The sequence below is a fragment of the Tupaia chinensis genome, unplaced genomic scaffold (genome assembly GCF_000334495.1).
Source record: "Tupaia chinensis unplaced genomic scaffold, TupChi_1.0 Scaffold000437_1, whole genome shotgun sequence".
Classification (NCBI taxonomy): Eukaryota; Metazoa; Chordata; class Mammalia; order Scandentia; family Tupaiidae; genus Tupaia; species Tupaia belangeri.
The window spans coordinates 1,450,102-1,467,906 of NW_006159942.1; the positions used below are offsets into that span (position 1 = coordinate 1,450,102).

A 17,805-nucleotide genomic window follows, 5' to 3' on the forward strand; every position below is an offset into this window, starting at 1 on the left:
ATGGTTGGCTTGCTTTTTCAATGCAGAAATTTTTTCCTGGAGGAAAAAAGATGGTCACAGAAAGATGTACATTAGATATTCAAAGATTTGTCCATCTGACCTGGAAAAGGGAGAAAATGGTTTTACAACTGGAATAATAGCAGCCAAATTTAGTTGCTGGGAAGAAGCAATTATTACCCAGAAATGATAAGGCATTTTTTGTGATCTGCCAGCCAAACTCAAGACTTTAGTTAAGGTCATTATAGTCCAAATGATTCAAAATCTATTCTGAAGAACTCAAAAGTCAGTAGGAAATCTTCTGTGAGACCATAATGAATTTTTGATGTCATCTTGGGAAACACCTCATGGGAAAAAACAATGGAATTTCTTATTTACATTGCAAGTTTGAGAAGTTGCTTTCTCTATCTTGTTTTTCCTCAGGTTTATCAGTTCAGTACCGAGCTCTGGGGTTTGATTCTAAATTCTGGAACTACAGCTGAATTCTGAGCTGGACATCTAGGTCTTAGGTTGGGTATAGTCTGTAGAATCCTGCATGACAGTTCACTGGGCTAGTTCTAATGGTAATAAACTATCATCCAACTTTAAGAACTACTAAGAAATGGAAACAGAAAATTCCAGAACAGACTTTATTCATAGCATTATTCTCAATCTAGTCACAATGACAGCAAAGGAAAATATTTAAAATAAATATCTGAATTCCTCAGTTTCTATGTCTTGGTTTTCACACAAATGAAAATATTGGATCTTACTCATAAATATGTCTAGCGCATTACATACCAATGACCGTAACGTGTCTCAGTCTATCTAGTTCTGAACGCTATTTGCTGCATACATGGCAGTCTTCATAATTTGCCAAATGCAATCTATGATTCAAAGATCTTTAGATATAAAAATAGTAGACTGACACATGTCACAGCTATATTAGTGATCATTATTGTCACACAGCAAAGGGTATATTTTAATTTTTCCTATTGGATGGCACCTAGAAAAAGTACCTTTCTAGTCACGATATTTCGCTGATACTCAGCCACTTCACGCAGGAGCTGTTGGGTCAGGTTCTCCTTTTCCTCATCCAGACGGCTCTCATGCTCAAGCTGCTGGAATTCCAGGTCTTCGAAGTGTTTGCTTTCAACATCTAGTAGGTCAGCATCCTTCGGATCAAAGGAAAGGAAAACAAGACACATCATGATCCCTGTAGCCTTCCTAATGTGAGGAAACGATTACTAAAAATAAACAGTCCAAGATGGCTGTTGGGTTATAATCCTGTCCAGGCTTGAAATGCGAATCCTGCCTATAGCAGTTACCTCAGAGCAGTGACTGTTAAAGTAGAATCTAAGTGAACTTGATGGGGGTGGGCAGCATTCTCTTCACAATCACTTTTAGACTGTTCTGTACTTAAATTTAAGCAGCTTTAAGATGGATATTGAAGTGAAAAAAGAATTCAGTAAATGACCTGAACATTATCTGCACACCAAAGGTGTAACATATTCTCTTGAGAAAATTCTTCTTTTTTTTCACAATTTTCTTATGAAATGAGACTTTAACATAGAAATTAAAGAGTTGAAAGTTGACATTAAATACAAAACACAGGTCTCTGAAAGGGATACATGTACCTTAATTTGCACAGGACGCAGTTCACTAAAACATCAGGAGAAAATACTAGACCTTTTCTATACTTACTTCTAGTTTTCTGTTTGCTTTTTTCAATCTGTCAATAAATGTTTTCTAATGTATATAAAGCTAGAGTGCCTATGTACATAATTTTAAATATATACAGTCTTTGCACATGCATGCCATATATAGTATCATATATATGGCCTATAGTATCTTATGTATTTATACACACACACACACACACACACACACACACACACATATGCACATACATAAATGGCATGCATGCTTAAATCATTCTACTGAAGAGACACATAATCAAAACATTCAAACAAGAACTCTAGGTAATAAAGTGTCAGCGTGGGCTCAGCGACTGTCACAACTATAGCACTCTGGAGGAGATGTTGTAATAGAGTAGGCTATTCACTTGTGGGGTCGGGGGCTATATGGGAAATCTCTATTTGTCTTTCAATTATGCTATTAAGCTGAAATGTCTCTAAAAAAGAAGAAAATCTATTGTAAAAAATGTGGAGATCAAGTTTCTTGAACTGGACCTCTGTGAATCTGTCAAAATTATTGACAAAATTTTAAAGCTTTCATCAGGCAAAAAGGGTGATACAAAAGATTAAACACCACTATTCTGGGAATAATCTCAAGAACATTTTTTCTTTTTTGTGTTTTAAATTTGTTAAAAGACACATGAGCTTGCTGGAGAAGGAAAGTGAAAAACCACCCCCCTTCGGCAGGGATGGCCACTTTGGAATCCCTTCTCCTACATCATTTCTTCTTTTGGGATTTTGGGCATGCATACAAACGCGCCCTTGAAATGTTTGTTTTGTTTTGTTTTGATCTTTCAAAAAATTTATTTTCTTGGGACCAGCAGATGGTGTAATGGCTACGTTGCTGGACTCCCATGTAGTTGACCGCGATTTGAGTCCCGGACCTGGTGGCTTAACCTCACACCGGGCACTTGTGTGTGTGTGCCCAAGATCCCAAGAGGAGAATGGAGGAGAAGGGATTGTGGTTTGGCCATCTTCTCTGGGGTGATTTCTCGTTTTCTGTCTCTCTGTCTTTCTGGCAAGCACATGAGCCCTTTAGCAAAAACTTCTCCCTCCGCCAAAGTTATTTTCTTAAATTTACATTTAATCACAGTACATTTTTTTTTTTTGGAGAGGTTTTCGCTATAGGGCGCGTGCACTCACCAGACAGAGACACAGAGACAGAAAGCGAGAAATCACCCCCCAGGGTGGATGGTCACACTGCAATCCCTTCTCCTCTATTCTCCTCTCGGGATCTTGGGCATGCATGCACACGTACCCGGCATGAGTTTTAAGCCATCGCGGCCGGGACGCAAACCGCGGTGGACTACGTGGGAGTCCAGCGACATAGCCATTACGCTAACTGCTGGTTCCCATCACTGTACATCTTTGTACAACATGGTTTTCCCCACATGAATACAGTGCACATTAGTCAAGTGAAAGACATTACTGTATATATTATACTGTCAGAAAAGTCATGATGTATTTGTTCTATGTTTCTCTATGCAAAAATGCCTAATGGCTTTTCCAACAACCCAATATTATCATCTGCAGATAATTTTTCATTTTTGTGTCTATTAAATGTGTTGTCTATTTTTTCCTCAGCATGCTTTTCAAAACTCCAGCTCCTAGATTAAAAGCAAACAGCTATCCATTTATAATCCAGCCACCTAACTACCAGGCCACCAGCTGGCCCTCCAAGACATTTAAGATTAAAAATAAAAAAATCAGATGGTCTAGAAAAGGCACTGTTTAACTTACAAGTTGCTCAAAGACAAGAATGTACTCATGCACCTGCATTCATACAGGGACTGGTATGTATTACATAAACTGTTCTCCAACTTACTTTCAAAAAACACTCCTTCATTTTTGAAAACTTTAAAAGAATTATAAAGGAGATACGTGTAGAGGATTTTTAAAATATATAATGTATCAGTAATCCATTGCCAAAGGGAAGAGGCAGCTGGACTGTAAGGCTCACATCTCTATGTACCTGAAATAGTCAGGGAACTTAGTTCTGTTTGATCAAATCATCAAAGAGTGTTAGATAAATTAACTTCCTACCACACATCTCTGCTTTTTTAGGTAAGTAATGATTTAAGTCTTTTCATAAAATGGAACATATTTCTGTTGCATCAAATTTTATTCTAGGAGTGGTTCATTGAAGAGCTATTTACCATATAATTACACGCAACACTATACCAACAAGATTATTAGGTTACAAACCACAGATTCTCAAAGCTGAGAGTGGGAAAATCAATGTGAAAAACATACTTTGCAGTTCTGAACACTTCTTTACATTTTATTTGGCCAAAAAAATGTGATCTTGATTTTAGGTTTTGGGTTAACATTACAAGTTTATCAGACATTTCAAGATTATGACTCATAAATAAATGAATAAATTAAAGGAACTATGAAATAACTCAAGTGTTAGGCCGTGAATGAAACATCACTAGTCTCAGACTAACACATCAGCTGATATATATTTACTCCTACAGACACACACTCAAGTTTAAGATCTTTCTTGGTTTGTACCTAAAGAGTACAAAGATGAAAATGTAATAATCCTTTTTTTGTGTTTACAAATCATCTTTATTCAAAGTGGGCAAAATGGTTCACTGCACACACACACACACACACACACACACACACACACCCCACGTGTATACAGTGTGTATAGTACACTAGTCAGTCACTTCTCCACATCTGGTTAATATGCAACATGAGTTCTTTTAACTCTGTACCAGGGTCACAAAGTCACTAATTTATTTATAGTAAATATTTAAACCACTGCAAGAAAACAATAGCACACTAGGTAGGCTAGATGAAAATTAAGCTAAACTTAGTACTCAGATTCATCTGATCAAATTATCTAAACCATTGAACATGTGTATATAAACATGCACTCTTGAAGAAAAACTATTTGGGAGGGGAATAAAAACTTTCAAAAGATTTTAGATAAGAATAAGAATTCAAGGAATGGAATTTGGGGGTAGAAGTAGTTTGAGTACTGAATAATAATATAAACAGGAAGTTTCAAGTCAAGTATTTGACCACTTGAATGAAACTTTCAGTTGAACTTCCCTCACTAAGAGAACAATCTCTACAAATCTCTACTGACTGGCAAGCTCAAAGATCAAGCGTGAAAGGAAATAAAATAGCTGCCCTGGAGAAAATCGTATGCAATTTCTCTTTTCTTTCCAATAACTGTTCTGAGAATTATGGCAGAGATTTACCTGCAGATCTCTATTTATTTATTTTTTGTCTAATGGAAGAACAGAAAGATGAGAATAGGTGTGGTATGGCCAGGAGTAATTGTATTAGGTCATGGGAAAAGTGATGACATATTTTTCTATGCAAAAATGTGTCATGACTTTCCAGACGACCCAGTTGTAATAACTTCATGACTGCTCAAGGCCAAGTCTGGAAGCAAACTTAAAGGTGGCTCAGAGTTGACTAGGCTTTCTCCATCTTGAGCTATATAATCAAACAGTTTAACTGCACACATTTGGAATATAGAAAAATACAACAGAAACCATATTGTCCATTCTCACCCTTTTTATATAGGAGGGTACTGAGGCCCAATTGATTTTCCAAGACTAAAGAATAAAATGACTTTAGAGTCAGTGGTTTAAAAAATAAAAACATAAAATCTTCTAACTGTAGACACTGAATAGAACTTTTCTTTTTAAATCATAAACCAAAATCAATGATTCAGCTAAAGCACAAGAAAATTGTCCCAGCCATGTATCTGTCTCCTCCACTTAATAGGGGACCTTACCTGGCAAAAACAAAAAAAAAAGTCACTTAATTCAGCTTTCTTTCCATCTTACTTGTATCCCAGGACTGGTATATAGCCTGTATCAACCACATACCAATCACAGGCCATAAAATCAACAGAAGATGAAAATTATATTCTTTTTAATAAATTTTTAACTATAAGGTACATGCACTCCATGAAGAGAGAGAAAGGAAAAGTGAGAAAGCATTCCTCAGGGAGGATGGCCCCACTGCAATCTCTTCTCTTCCATTCTCCCTTCAGGACCTTGGGCAAAAATGCACACATCCCCAGTATGTTTTTTTATGCCATCTTGTCCAGGACTCAAATCACACAGTTGGCAATGCAGGATCCAGACACCTGGAATCTAACCACCAAGCCATAAGCTGACCTTGAAAACTATGTTTTTACTCTAAAGCAGTGATTTAGAAGTAAAAAGTCCAGTTACACTTCCATAACGTTGTATGTACAAAATCATCCTATAATTCCAGCTCAACTATTCAAGACAACATGCAATTTAAGAAAATGATTTCCTTCCCCTTTGTTTATTTTTTGAATGACTTGCCACATAATGAGGCTAGTTGTAATAAAATCAACTTCATCAATTCTAGTATGAATGTTTTAGGAAAAGCTATGTAATGTAGTATCACGAAGTGTTTAAACTCTGAAGAAGTCGTAATAACACAGGAAGTTCCTAGTATGAATGGATTTCTCAGAAAATAACTGAACTCTGTACTGATTAAGCCAAGGTGGTGTTGAAGAGTCCTACTGGTAATCATCTCAGAAAATGGAATTAGTAGACCTCTTAATAACACGTAAACAGATGCTACCACACGCCAGTTATTTCTCCTAAGGGAAGGGTTTGGGTTTTGGTTTTGTTTTCTCCCTGTTCAAAGGGGAAAGGGAAGGAGTCTTTGCTTTCAATTAATAGAGTATCAGCATCATTTCCTTTCCACTTTTGCACTCAAAATTCTTTGAACATTTGCATTTGTAAATTTATAAGTTACCCTACAAGATCTAGGTCAAGTAAACAACAATTATCTAGTAACTTAAGTCAAGGTTATTAATAGAACCTATCAACTTTTTGTTTGAATTATTTATAAAGAACACAAACAATAAATGGATAACTAGAGGGGAAAAAAATGAAATCTATAGCCATGCTGTTGCCTCTAAATAATGAATTATGGTGAGTTTATAAAATCTTTAGCAATAAGAATGATTGAAAAATAGTAAACAAACATAAAAAGTCTCCCCACCTCTCTTTTTAAAAAATTTTTATTAATATTTATCCAATGTATTTATTATTCTTCAATTTGACCAGAGAGAGACAGAGATGGAGAGAGGAAGCATGAGAAAGCAAAGCCACCAGGTCTAGGACTTGAACTGTGGTCGGCCATGTGGGAGTCCAGCACCCCAACTACCACACCACCTGCTGGCCCCATCTCCATCTCTTTTGTGAACTGGTATAAACACAGATTACAAAGTTAATGTTGTATGTACTAGTCTTCTCCAGTAATTTTTGTCATAAAATTTAGAGATACATGACACTAAGAAACAAGAAGTTTTATCATCATATAGCAAATTCAGCTTTACACAATAAAATAAATAAAAGGGAGAAATATTGTTAAAACTTTTTTTCTTTTAGATTTTTGTCATAGGGCACTTGTACTGGCAGGAGAGAAATGGAGAGAGATGGAGTGAGATAAAGAGGGAAAAATGAGAAACCACCCTCCCGGGGAGGGATGGCCACAAAATCTCTTCTTCTCCATTCTCCCCTCAGGAAATTGGGCATGCACACACATGTGCACAGCTGGCTTTTCAAGCCACCAGATCTGGGACTTGAACCACAGGGTCACCATGTGGGATCCAGCCAGTTTTATCACTTTGCCTCCTGTCAGCCCTATTAAAACTTTCCTTGATCCAACATTGTAAGGAATTACTACTAAAATTGTTATGCTGCAGTTTAACCTGTTTGCATTAAAAACTCCTATTAAGATGCTTTCATACTCTGCGATACATCAAGAAGCTGAATTTTTTTTTTTTTTTGAGAGAGATTTTGATACTCCTATTAAAATGCTTTCATACTCTGCAATACATCAAGAAGCTGATTTTTTTTTTTTTTGAGAGAGATTTTTGCTAATAGGAAGCGTGTTCTAACCAGAGAAACAGAAAGCAAGAAATCACCCCTCAGGATAGATGGCAACACTGCAATCGCTTCTCCTCCATTCTCTTAGGATTTTGGACACACACATAAACACAGGCTCAGCATGACTTTTAAGCCACTGGGTCCGAGACTCAAACCTCAGTCGACCATGTGGGAGTCCAGCAGTTGAATGCTATGTTACCTTCTGGTCCCACATTAAATAGTTTTAACAGTAATTTTTCATTACCTAGTGATATTCTCAAAGGTAGCCATTATTTTGTATTAAAGGTCATCTTAAAAAAATCATCAAGTTTGTGTTATCTTAACTGACTTTTCAATTTGCTCATTCTCAAGGAGGTATAGGCATATTAATGGGAATGAAACTAGCCTTCTTTCCTACTCCTGTGGAATCTTAAATTGTTACTCAGGACATAGTATGTGTACTTGACTCCTTTAGAGATCCAACACTTTAATGACTGCCTCCTAGGATCACAGTTTAGATGAACTGCTGGTTAGAGAAAACCACCCAGCTGTGGGCATGCCAGTGCTGTAAAACTATCTACCTAGGAAGTCTCGTTTTCAGAAGATAATCAGTGTGGTCATGTTAAATACTGCCAACATTAAGGATTAGAGGATGACCTAAAAACGTTTAATAAGAAAGTATATGTTGCCTTATGTTTTTAAAAATTATGCAACTTGCACAATAAGATGTTGAGGGTACTAGTAACGTCCTGCATATGGAGTCCTGGGGTTCAAGTGTTGTGAGCAAGCTAATGAGTTCAATGTCACTAAAAAGTAGAAAGAAAAAACAATGCATGATGGTGAAGAGCAAATTAGTAAATAAGATCATTTTGGGACAGTAGACTAAAATCATGCAAACCAACAACAAAACAGCACAAAACAAAACAGAAAGCATTCAAGAGCAAATGGCACTCACAATGCCTCGGAGAATGCAAGCAAAGATGTCATTTGATTTCAGAGTTACAATCTTGGTGTCCACTACAAGTCAGGAACAGCTCTCTTTTGTTACAAAGAATGACTAGAAATACTTCTGCATTATCAGGGAGATAAAGGATTCTAACAAGAATTTTAAAACTGATTCGCATGAAAAAAACATACACTGTTTGCAGGCATATTTTTATTTTAAAAGTATCAGGTGACTAGAACCTGCATATTTATGTTATGTGGAGAAGTAAGTCATAGGTGAGTGGAACTTAATTAAAAACAACACAACACAACACAACACAACACAAAACAAAAACAACTGGTGCATTCCTGTTTGCTACTGACCCTCTTCAGTTGTTGTTGTAACTGTTCCCTCATGGACTCAGGACAATTGTCCAGCTGGGTCTTCTGCTCGGAGTAAAGCTCCTGAAGCCTCTCTAGTTTTTCCCTTTCAGCATCAAGCTTTACCTTCTCCTGAAGTTCAGAAATCAGAAAATAGAATAGAAATTACCTTCACACCCCAAGCAGATGCTAGCAAACATGTCCCAAGGATATTACACACACACACACACACACACACACAGGCACGCACACCAATAAATAAATAAATAAAACTACACGAATTCTAAATAATCCACAAACATAGAAACATATCTTGTTAGTGATTAGAATGAAGGGGTATAAGTGGAAGTCAAAAGGGGCCCAGTTTTTGCAATTTCAAAACACAGTCCACTTTAGTTTAGTGGGTATTGGCATGACCCTCCCATCCCCCTTTCTCCCCCCGCCCCCCATCTCGCCATCATGTTATAAAAACAGAGGAAGCAATGGTAAAGTTGATTGTTCCTCAATGGCCAACTAAGAACAAAAGAAATGCCAATCAAATGTCTAGGCAAGTCTTTGCAAGGGGTTACTTGTGACAATACAAGACAAAGAAAAGGATATGACCGTCCTCAAGAACTGTCACAGTTTTGTTTGCTCAAGGCATTCATTCTCTCGCCATCATGTTATAAAAACAGAGGAAGCAATGGTAAAGTTGATTGTTCCTCAATGGCCAACTAAGAACAAAAGAAATGCCAATCAAATGTCTAGGCAAGTCTTTGCAAGGGGTTACTTGTGACAATACAAGACAAAGAAAAGGATATGACCGTCCTCAAGAACTGTCACAGTTTTGTTTGCTCAAGGCATTCATTCAGTATGTTTTGGAAACTATTAAAATTTTGTTCTCAGGTCAGAGGAAGTCTAGGTATGCTTGCTGATATCCCAGTCATCTCAAACAGTTCTAGCTATGTGGAAGAGTTCAGATCTTAAGCAATTAGAAAATCTTACTTCAGTCAGAGTATCTCATTCAGGGACTGAGAGCTCTGGTAACAGTGCAAGACAAAGCAGCAGGGGAAGGTGGATTAGGCAGCTTAAGCGCACCAAAAACGGGACACTGTAGAAACACAGACTTCCTACAATTTCTTACATAAAAAAAAAAAAATCAGTTGAAACCCAGACTGTGAGAAAAGGACAGAACACTCAGAAGTCATAAAAGAAAAAAAAAAAAATATATATATATATAATACTAAATCCTTCCCAAGTCACACATGCCAAAGTGAGCCTAGACACCCTCTTGGACATAGAGGTAAATACTGTGATTACACGACCCTACAATGCCACCTTTGAAATCAAGAAACAAAACCAAGCCTCCCAGTATGTGTTTCCTTTACGATGCTTTGAACCTTTAAAGCACATTTTAGACACGATTCTCTCCTTATGTAACGCCCTTGGCCTAAGTAAAAGCACAATGATGATTTTGACCTTTAGGAAGTAAAACCATCACCTTACTTTCTTTCCTCTTGTTTTCTCTATGCAAACCGGTAAAATAAAACCAGCTTATACTTATATCTCTTGTCTAAGGATGAAACTCTGAAACAGTCCTACGAAATTGTCCTTACTATGTATTTTTTATCCAAGCAGCCATGATTCCTCTGTAAATACACATGGGGATTCTTTAGAAAAGATGTCACTTACGGTTTATATCTAAAGTTACATGACATCAGTGCCTACACCAGTACCAGTTCATTTGCATCTCCAGTTTTGACTTAAATTTTTAAATTTCATGGGCAATTTATAGATGTCTATTGAGCTTTAGAAATATTTTTTTTAAGGTTTTCTTTTTTTTTTTTTTTTTGCCATAGGGCATGTGAACTCACCAGAGCTGGTCACAGAGAGAAGGAAAGTGAGAAATCACCCCCTGGGAGGATGTCTATGCCACAACCCCTTCTCCTCTCGGGATTTTGGGCACTCATGCACACATGCCCAGCATGAGTCACTGGGTCTGAGACTCAAATCGCAGTTGGCCATCTGGGACTCCAGTGCCTTCCCCACCACGCCGCCTCCTCCTGGGCCCTAGAAAAGCAGGTTTTTCTTCAAGATAATTAAATCCAGAAGTCATAAATCTGAGAATCTTATTTCACTTATCAGTCTAAAGCGATTGATTCTAAAATGACTTCAACTATAACAGATGACAAAGAAAGTTACTTCGATCCTTGATATCACAGTAAGCGTCCTTGCTGTGTACATCTGTCGGGAATGAGATGGAGAAGACAACGGCATGGCTAACAGGAAAAAGGATTCCCAGTGCTAATCCTTAGTAAAACCAATTATACTGCTACTAGTTCGATTTTGTTTTCAGTTTCAGAATTAATCATTTCAGGGGAACCGGCAGTTAGCGTAATGGCTATGTCGCTGGACTCCCATGTAGTCGACCACGGTTCGTGTCCTGGACCCGGTGGCTTAAAACTCACGCCAGGCGCGTGTGCATGCGTGCCCAAGATCCCGAGAGGAGAATGGAGGAGAAGGGATTGCGGCGTGACCATCCCCCCTGAGAGGTGATTTCTTGCTTTCTGTCTCTCTGTCTCTCTCTGTCTGTCTGGCGAGCGCACGTGCCCTATAGCAAAAACCTCTCCAAAAAAAGAAAAGAAAAAAGAATTAATCATTTCAGTAATAAAACCAGAATATCTATTCCCTTTTGGCTAAGAAAATGTTATTTCCTTTGCATGTGGATAAAAGATTGCTCTATTTAAATAGCAGAAGAATTTGATCCGAAAGACGATTTGCTTTCTAAAAACTGAATCACCAGTCCTTAAAGCAACCTTGGTTCCAGACAAAAAGAAAAGAAAAAAAGACTATTCCAACTAAATACGACATGTGCCAAGCCCTGAAATGTAAAGCGGGGCTTGACAGAAAACACGGATACGATGTTTGATAATTTGGAAAGCCGCTGGCCTAACCCACAGCCCGTAAATCTGAAGAAATAATCAAATTATTCTGCTGATGCTCTCAATTATTTCTGCTGTTAATAGTAAACACAAATAGACAACTGGTAGAAAAATACCTTCTGTTTACATAGTGCCTTCCTTCTGAGGTGCTCGAAACGTTTTGCAATTCCGTACAAGGGGGCAGTTAGAAGAATTATGCAAGCAGGCACCATTGGTACCTTCTGCAGAGTCTCTGCGGGTTATTGGTAACACTTTCACCGCCACCTGGGTTCAGAGCAGAAGCTCAGGGTGGGGGTGGGGGAGCTAGGGCACAGGAAGCCAAGGGGAAGGCTGAAAGGAAGACTCGTGGCAGGTGCGCCGGGCATAACTCTCAGAGGACCGCAGAGATGATATCACTCCTGCGAGAGCCAGAAGTAGACCAACCGAGAGCCAGAAAGAAAGGAATGTTCATCTCTTTTATTTATTGTCCAGGAAGTTTTCAAATAAAAATAGGCTCTGGACGAGCAGTTAATTAGAGCTCCAAGTATCACCCTTGACAGGGAAAGTAAATTAGATGGACAAATCAGCTATTATTCAAGGGTTCAGGGAGTCTTGCACTGTACACAGAAAATACTAAAACTGGATGTTATTCTGTTCCCTCAGACTTAAGTTAGTCGACTCACCTATTATAACTACTACAGGCCCAGTGATATATTCCAAACACTACACTGAGAGTGAGCATCACTGTTTTTATTTTTAGGATTCATAGGTTCATTTTCAAGAAATAAATAAATTAAAATGCATTTTTAGTAAGTTTGACACACTTCACATTGTTGGAAAAATAAGATCATAAGGAATGGGAAAATCTCAGAAAATCCAGATGTGATATATAAGGGGACGCTAGTACGACGAGACACTGAAGGGGATTTCCTAGCTGCTTCTGTTAGCTAGTGCTGTTCTCGCCTTGACTGGTCTCTGAAGAGCCGGAGAGGTCCAGCTGGGCTGTGGACTGCACAGTCATGGCCAGATTCTGCCTTTCATGTGTTCAAGACAGATGGTCTTTTTTTTTTTAATTATTATTTATTTAATTTTATTCAGTCATTTCTTTTTTTTTTTTGTTTTCTGGCGCTCACCAGAGAGAGAGAGACAGAGAGACAGAAAGTGAGAAATCGCCCCACAGAGGGGATGGCCACACTGCAATCCCTTCTCCTCCGTTCTCCTTTCAGGATCTTAGGCACACACGCAGACGCGCCCAGTGTGAGTTTTAATCCACTGGATCCGGGACTCGAACCACGGTTGACTACATGGGAGTCCAGCAACATAGCCATTACGCTAACTGCTGGTTTATTTATTTCTTTTAATTTGACCAGGGAGAGACACATACACAGAGAGGAAAAGTGAGAAAGCAAGTCACCAGGTCCAGGACTTGAACTATAGTTGGCCATGTGGGTGGGTCCAGCACTTTAACCACCATGCCACCTTTTGGAGCCAAGACTGATGTTCTTCAAGTTCCATATTCATACATTGCTTACACAATAAGTTACTTCTTCACTCACTCAAATAAAAAAAATTTTAAATATTAAATTTAAATTAAGGTTGAGAAAGAGGTGACTCACCCTATCCTCATGTAGCACAGTCCACTTAGCTGTGTGGTGCCCAGCCCTGCCTGCATATTTGAATAACCTGGCGGAGCTCTTAAATCTTCCTAGGCCCCAAGTTAATCTCAAACCCAGAGACACAAGGACTGGTAGTGATCATTTTAAAAATCTCTCCAGATGTTCTGACATGCGTCCAGGTTGGCAACCACTGGCTTAGTCACCCCGATTGTGTCAGAGGGAAAGGGAATTCGCTACAACTGGGTTTTTCTAGTAAAAACTCAGGACAATAAAACATGATCCATCACAAACCATTGAGTACTTGGCTCTAGTGCCTTTCCCTCACACTATAAAAGGCTTCTCTTTCTAGTAATATCCTAATGGAGACATTTCTGCATTCAACATAACTGCCTCAAGTAAACCAAATACAACATGAGCTGTCACAGATTTCAGAAACCAATTTTCATTTAGAGAAGGATGCATTTCAAGTCCAGATGCAAAATGCCTGTCTTCCTATCACAGAAATGAACAGGAACAATTATAAATTCACCCTAAATAATCTGAACTGGTACATAAGAGTTACCAGTAATTTAGAATGATCTTAAAAACCTAAGGCCTATCGTAGATATTGTGGTCAGAAGAAGGTAACGTAAGTTTCCTCTTTAAGTTTTCTTCTTGAAAGAAACTAAAACTTAACCTGCTGGCTTTATCTGAATTCCTATACTACACAGAAAATTCTTGCATACCAACAGAAAATGATTTTACCATATCTAAGTATCCAATATTCCGTAACTAGATGGTTCAAGGTTACCCTGAAAGACACTTATTTTATGAGCTAGCAGAGCTGCCAGATAGAAAAAAGCCTACTCAGGGAAATCTGAATTTCAGATGAAAAACAAATAGTTTTTTCACTTAAGTGTATCCCAAATATTGCACGGACTATAACACTAAAACCACTAAAAAATTATTCTCGATTTATCTGAAATCCAAATGTAACTGAGTCTCCTGCATTTTTCTTTGCTAAATCTGGCAATTCTTCTATTGGCTTGATAAAGATTATCTTAAAATGAAAATGCATCTTTTTAATTTTCCAAACTGTTTAGCACAGAACCCGGTACCCACTAGGCCATGTTCCATGAAATATGCAGTCATGTATTAAACGTCATAGTCCTTAGGTTATCATTTTTGAGGGAGGCCCATCCAAAGCCCTTGTCACACACCTTGAGAATTTTTTTTCCAGCTCTTAAACTTTGTGAGGCTGTCAGGCAAACCCTCACAGGGTCATATACTAGGTATGTATTTTAGGCCCAAAAATATTTACCTTATTTCAAAACAAACAAAAACCAGCTTTGTTGAAGTATAATTGATATATTAAAAAAAAAACCCTGCAAGTTTGATGTCTTTATTCGATGAATTTGGACATTTGCATATACTCATATTATTCAAGGCCAGAAGTAATTCAGATTTCAGAATATTCCAAATTTCATAGAGGTAACATAGTTCAGATGGCATATATTGTATGGCATTTTCAATGAGGTCTGGGCAGTACCGTCTAATCAAACATGTTAGCCTTTCTCTAGATACATTCATGAATATTCAACCTTAAAAAGGACTTCATTTCCCCCATAAAACGTTTCCTATTTTGAAATCGCAAAGGAAAGATTATGAAACCCTACCAACAAACAGTGATTGCTGAGGAATCCCTGTTTAGCCAGAATGGCTAAAAAGTGTCATAATACATTCTCTTCTCCCAAAACGTCACATCCTTACAGTACTTTCTTGGAAATGTTTCTTTTGGCTTTAACATTTTTTTTCATTGCCAGAGGGGATGTGCGTTCACCAGACAGAAAAAGAAAATGAGAACAAAATAGGGAGAGCGAAAGCATCCCCATGCCCATGGGGCATGGTCATGCTAAATCCTTCTTCCTCCATGTCTCCATCCTGTTAGCATTCTGGGTATGCACTCACGTGTGCCTGGTTTGGTTTTGCAGATTGCTGGGGCCCTGTGAGATCTGGCTCCCAAGAGTGCACAGCGCTCTACCAGGACACTCTAAGTCTGGCCCCCGGCTTTCACATTTTAATTACACCAGTGAGGGATGTTTAGGTAGGAACAAAATTGGACAATCAGAACACTAAAGACATGTAATCAAACATCCATTTAAAAAAATAACCTTAATCTGAGATTCTTTAGATTTAATCCCCAAATCCCATGACATGGTCCACTTCCTCTAACCGGGGAGTCAGCTTTGAAATGTAAGCTGGCGGCAGGGAAGGGCCGGTCCCTCCTGAGCACTGACTGTGACTTGGCAGACTGCACTCGGGAGGCATTAACACTGCTGAAGGATTCTGGGCTCGGCTCACTGTCTTCCTTGGGCTCTGAAGGAAGGATGGGGAGGAAGTAACAGGCACTTTACCGAGATAAAAACGGGGAAAGGATTTAACCATTTAATATACAGGGGCATACACTTATTGCGGAAAAATTAAGCAAAGAATTTAAGATTTCACTCCAGGACATGTTGTATTTCATAGGGTGATGTAAGCTTCATTTAAGCGTATTTATCAAATTAGGCAGACCAGAGTGGCTAAAAAAAATGCCACAATACATCTGTGTGAAGACACAAAACCTTTGTTCTTTTTTTTTTTTTTCTCTTTAAATTTATTTAATTTTTACATTAATTCACTATACATCATTACAGCATACCAATGAATTTTCCATCCAAAATACACTGTGTATTGGCTCAATCAAGCACATCAACATACATGTTATCAGCAAATAATTTTCCAATTCTTATGTCTTGTATACTTTGTTTTGCCATCCTTGATTCCCTATCCCTCACCCTCTGCCATGTCCCACCCTCCTCCCACATTGTCTCTGGTACCCATGACTGCTTTCTTTGCCTTTCCCCTCCCATTTAATTGATTTGCTAATGAACTTAATTAGTCTAAATATATCCAATAGCTAGCACAGCTGATATATACCTATGCATGAACCCAAGTCTGACTTTAGGCATAAACTTCAGTGAGTAGAATGAACATACTATAAAGTAGTACCTAGCTGGGGCTATATAGCTTACTGCAGTCATCAAATATGCATTTTTTAAAAATTTCAATATGAACAGTCTTACTGTTTTTTTTTCCTCCTGCAACTTTTTTTAAAAAAATTACTTAACATTCATTCCCTGAGCATCATCACAACATACTAAATGTGGTTTCCCATCTAGAATAAACTGCATAGTGGCTTAATCATGCATGTTATCATCAATAATATTCCATTTCTACTTTCATACATATGTATATGTATATGTATGTTTTTTACCCCATGTTTGACCCTCTGCCCTTTCCCACTCTCTTATTACACTATCTCTGCTATATACAGTTGTCTTCCATTCCTTTTCCCCCAACATTTTGTTGATTACACAATATCACAAGTAATCTAACTACTTTCAATAGCAAGTTCAGCTGGTAATTTCAAGAAAAGCAGTTTTGAACTGCTAATGGTAGTTCCTTGAAACTTAAAGCCTAGAAACAGGTTAGTATTCTGTTCAAATAGTAGGTACATGAACTTATCGACATCTCAAGACAGGACAAAAATCCTTTAAAACCGGACAACAAAGCTTAGAAGAAAAGCAGCAATATTTTAGTCAAGTCACCAAATGTTGTTTCATCAGTTCAGTCTCATGTACTTAATCTTTCCTCTGTTGAGGTTCGATCTTCCAGATTGAATTCTGGGATATAATGTTCATCTCCATACATTGTCCCTACAATTAAGTTGACCATTTTCTTAAGCAAAAAGATGGTGAGAGCCATCTGGATACTGGAAAAATCCTTCCAAGATTGCAGAAGAAGAACCTTTCTCTAACTGTTTTATTTCATTTCAGTGTAGCTGACTTGATTTCCATTTGTTAAGGGTGTAGAAGAAACACAGAGCAATCCAAAAGAGATACAAATTTAAAACCATTTTTAGTTTTGAATTCTCTTTTTGTTATTTTTTGGTTTTTTGCTTTTGTCTTTTGCTAGAGGATGCATGCACTTGCCAGAGAGACAGAGAAAAGAGCGCGCGCATGCGCAAGAGAGAGAGAACACCCTGCAAGGGTTTGGCCACACAGCAATCCCTTTTCCTGCATTTTTCCCCTTGGAATTTTGGGCATGCAACATACACACACCCCTGCCATGTTCCACAAGCTGCCATGGTGCCATGTCTGGAACTAAAACTGCATAGTCAGCCATGTGAGATCCAGCAGCTCCAACCACCATGCCACAGGCTGGCCCTGTTTTGAATTCTTTATGTACTTAGAAATAGAAAAAGCCTGAAGGAAAACTTACATAAATAATGCCCACATTCACATCTTCCCAACAGTTGCCCCAACAGTGGGGGCAGAAGTGGAGGGAAAGTGGAGCTAATTCCACAGCCCAATTTTTGTCCAAACTAGGCTTTCTGGTGCTACTGGCT

General features: G+C 38.2%; 1 protein-coding gene across 1 annotated transcript in view; it reads right to left on the reverse strand.

Moving 5' to 3' along the window:
* The window catches only part of PHLDB2 (pleckstrin homology like domain family B member 2), a gene marked incomplete in the record, with an annotated part of 125,656 nt that overhangs the window by 44,090 nt on the left and 63,761 nt on the right, over positions 1 to 17,805 (reverse strand). Inside the window, 3 exon segments of the mRNA XM_027774453.1 lie at positions 1 to 36; positions 996 to 1,151; positions 8,864 to 8,992. Of these exon segments, the coding sequence (XP_027630254.1) occupies positions 1 to 36; positions 996 to 1,151; positions 8,864 to 8,992 (321 nt within the window).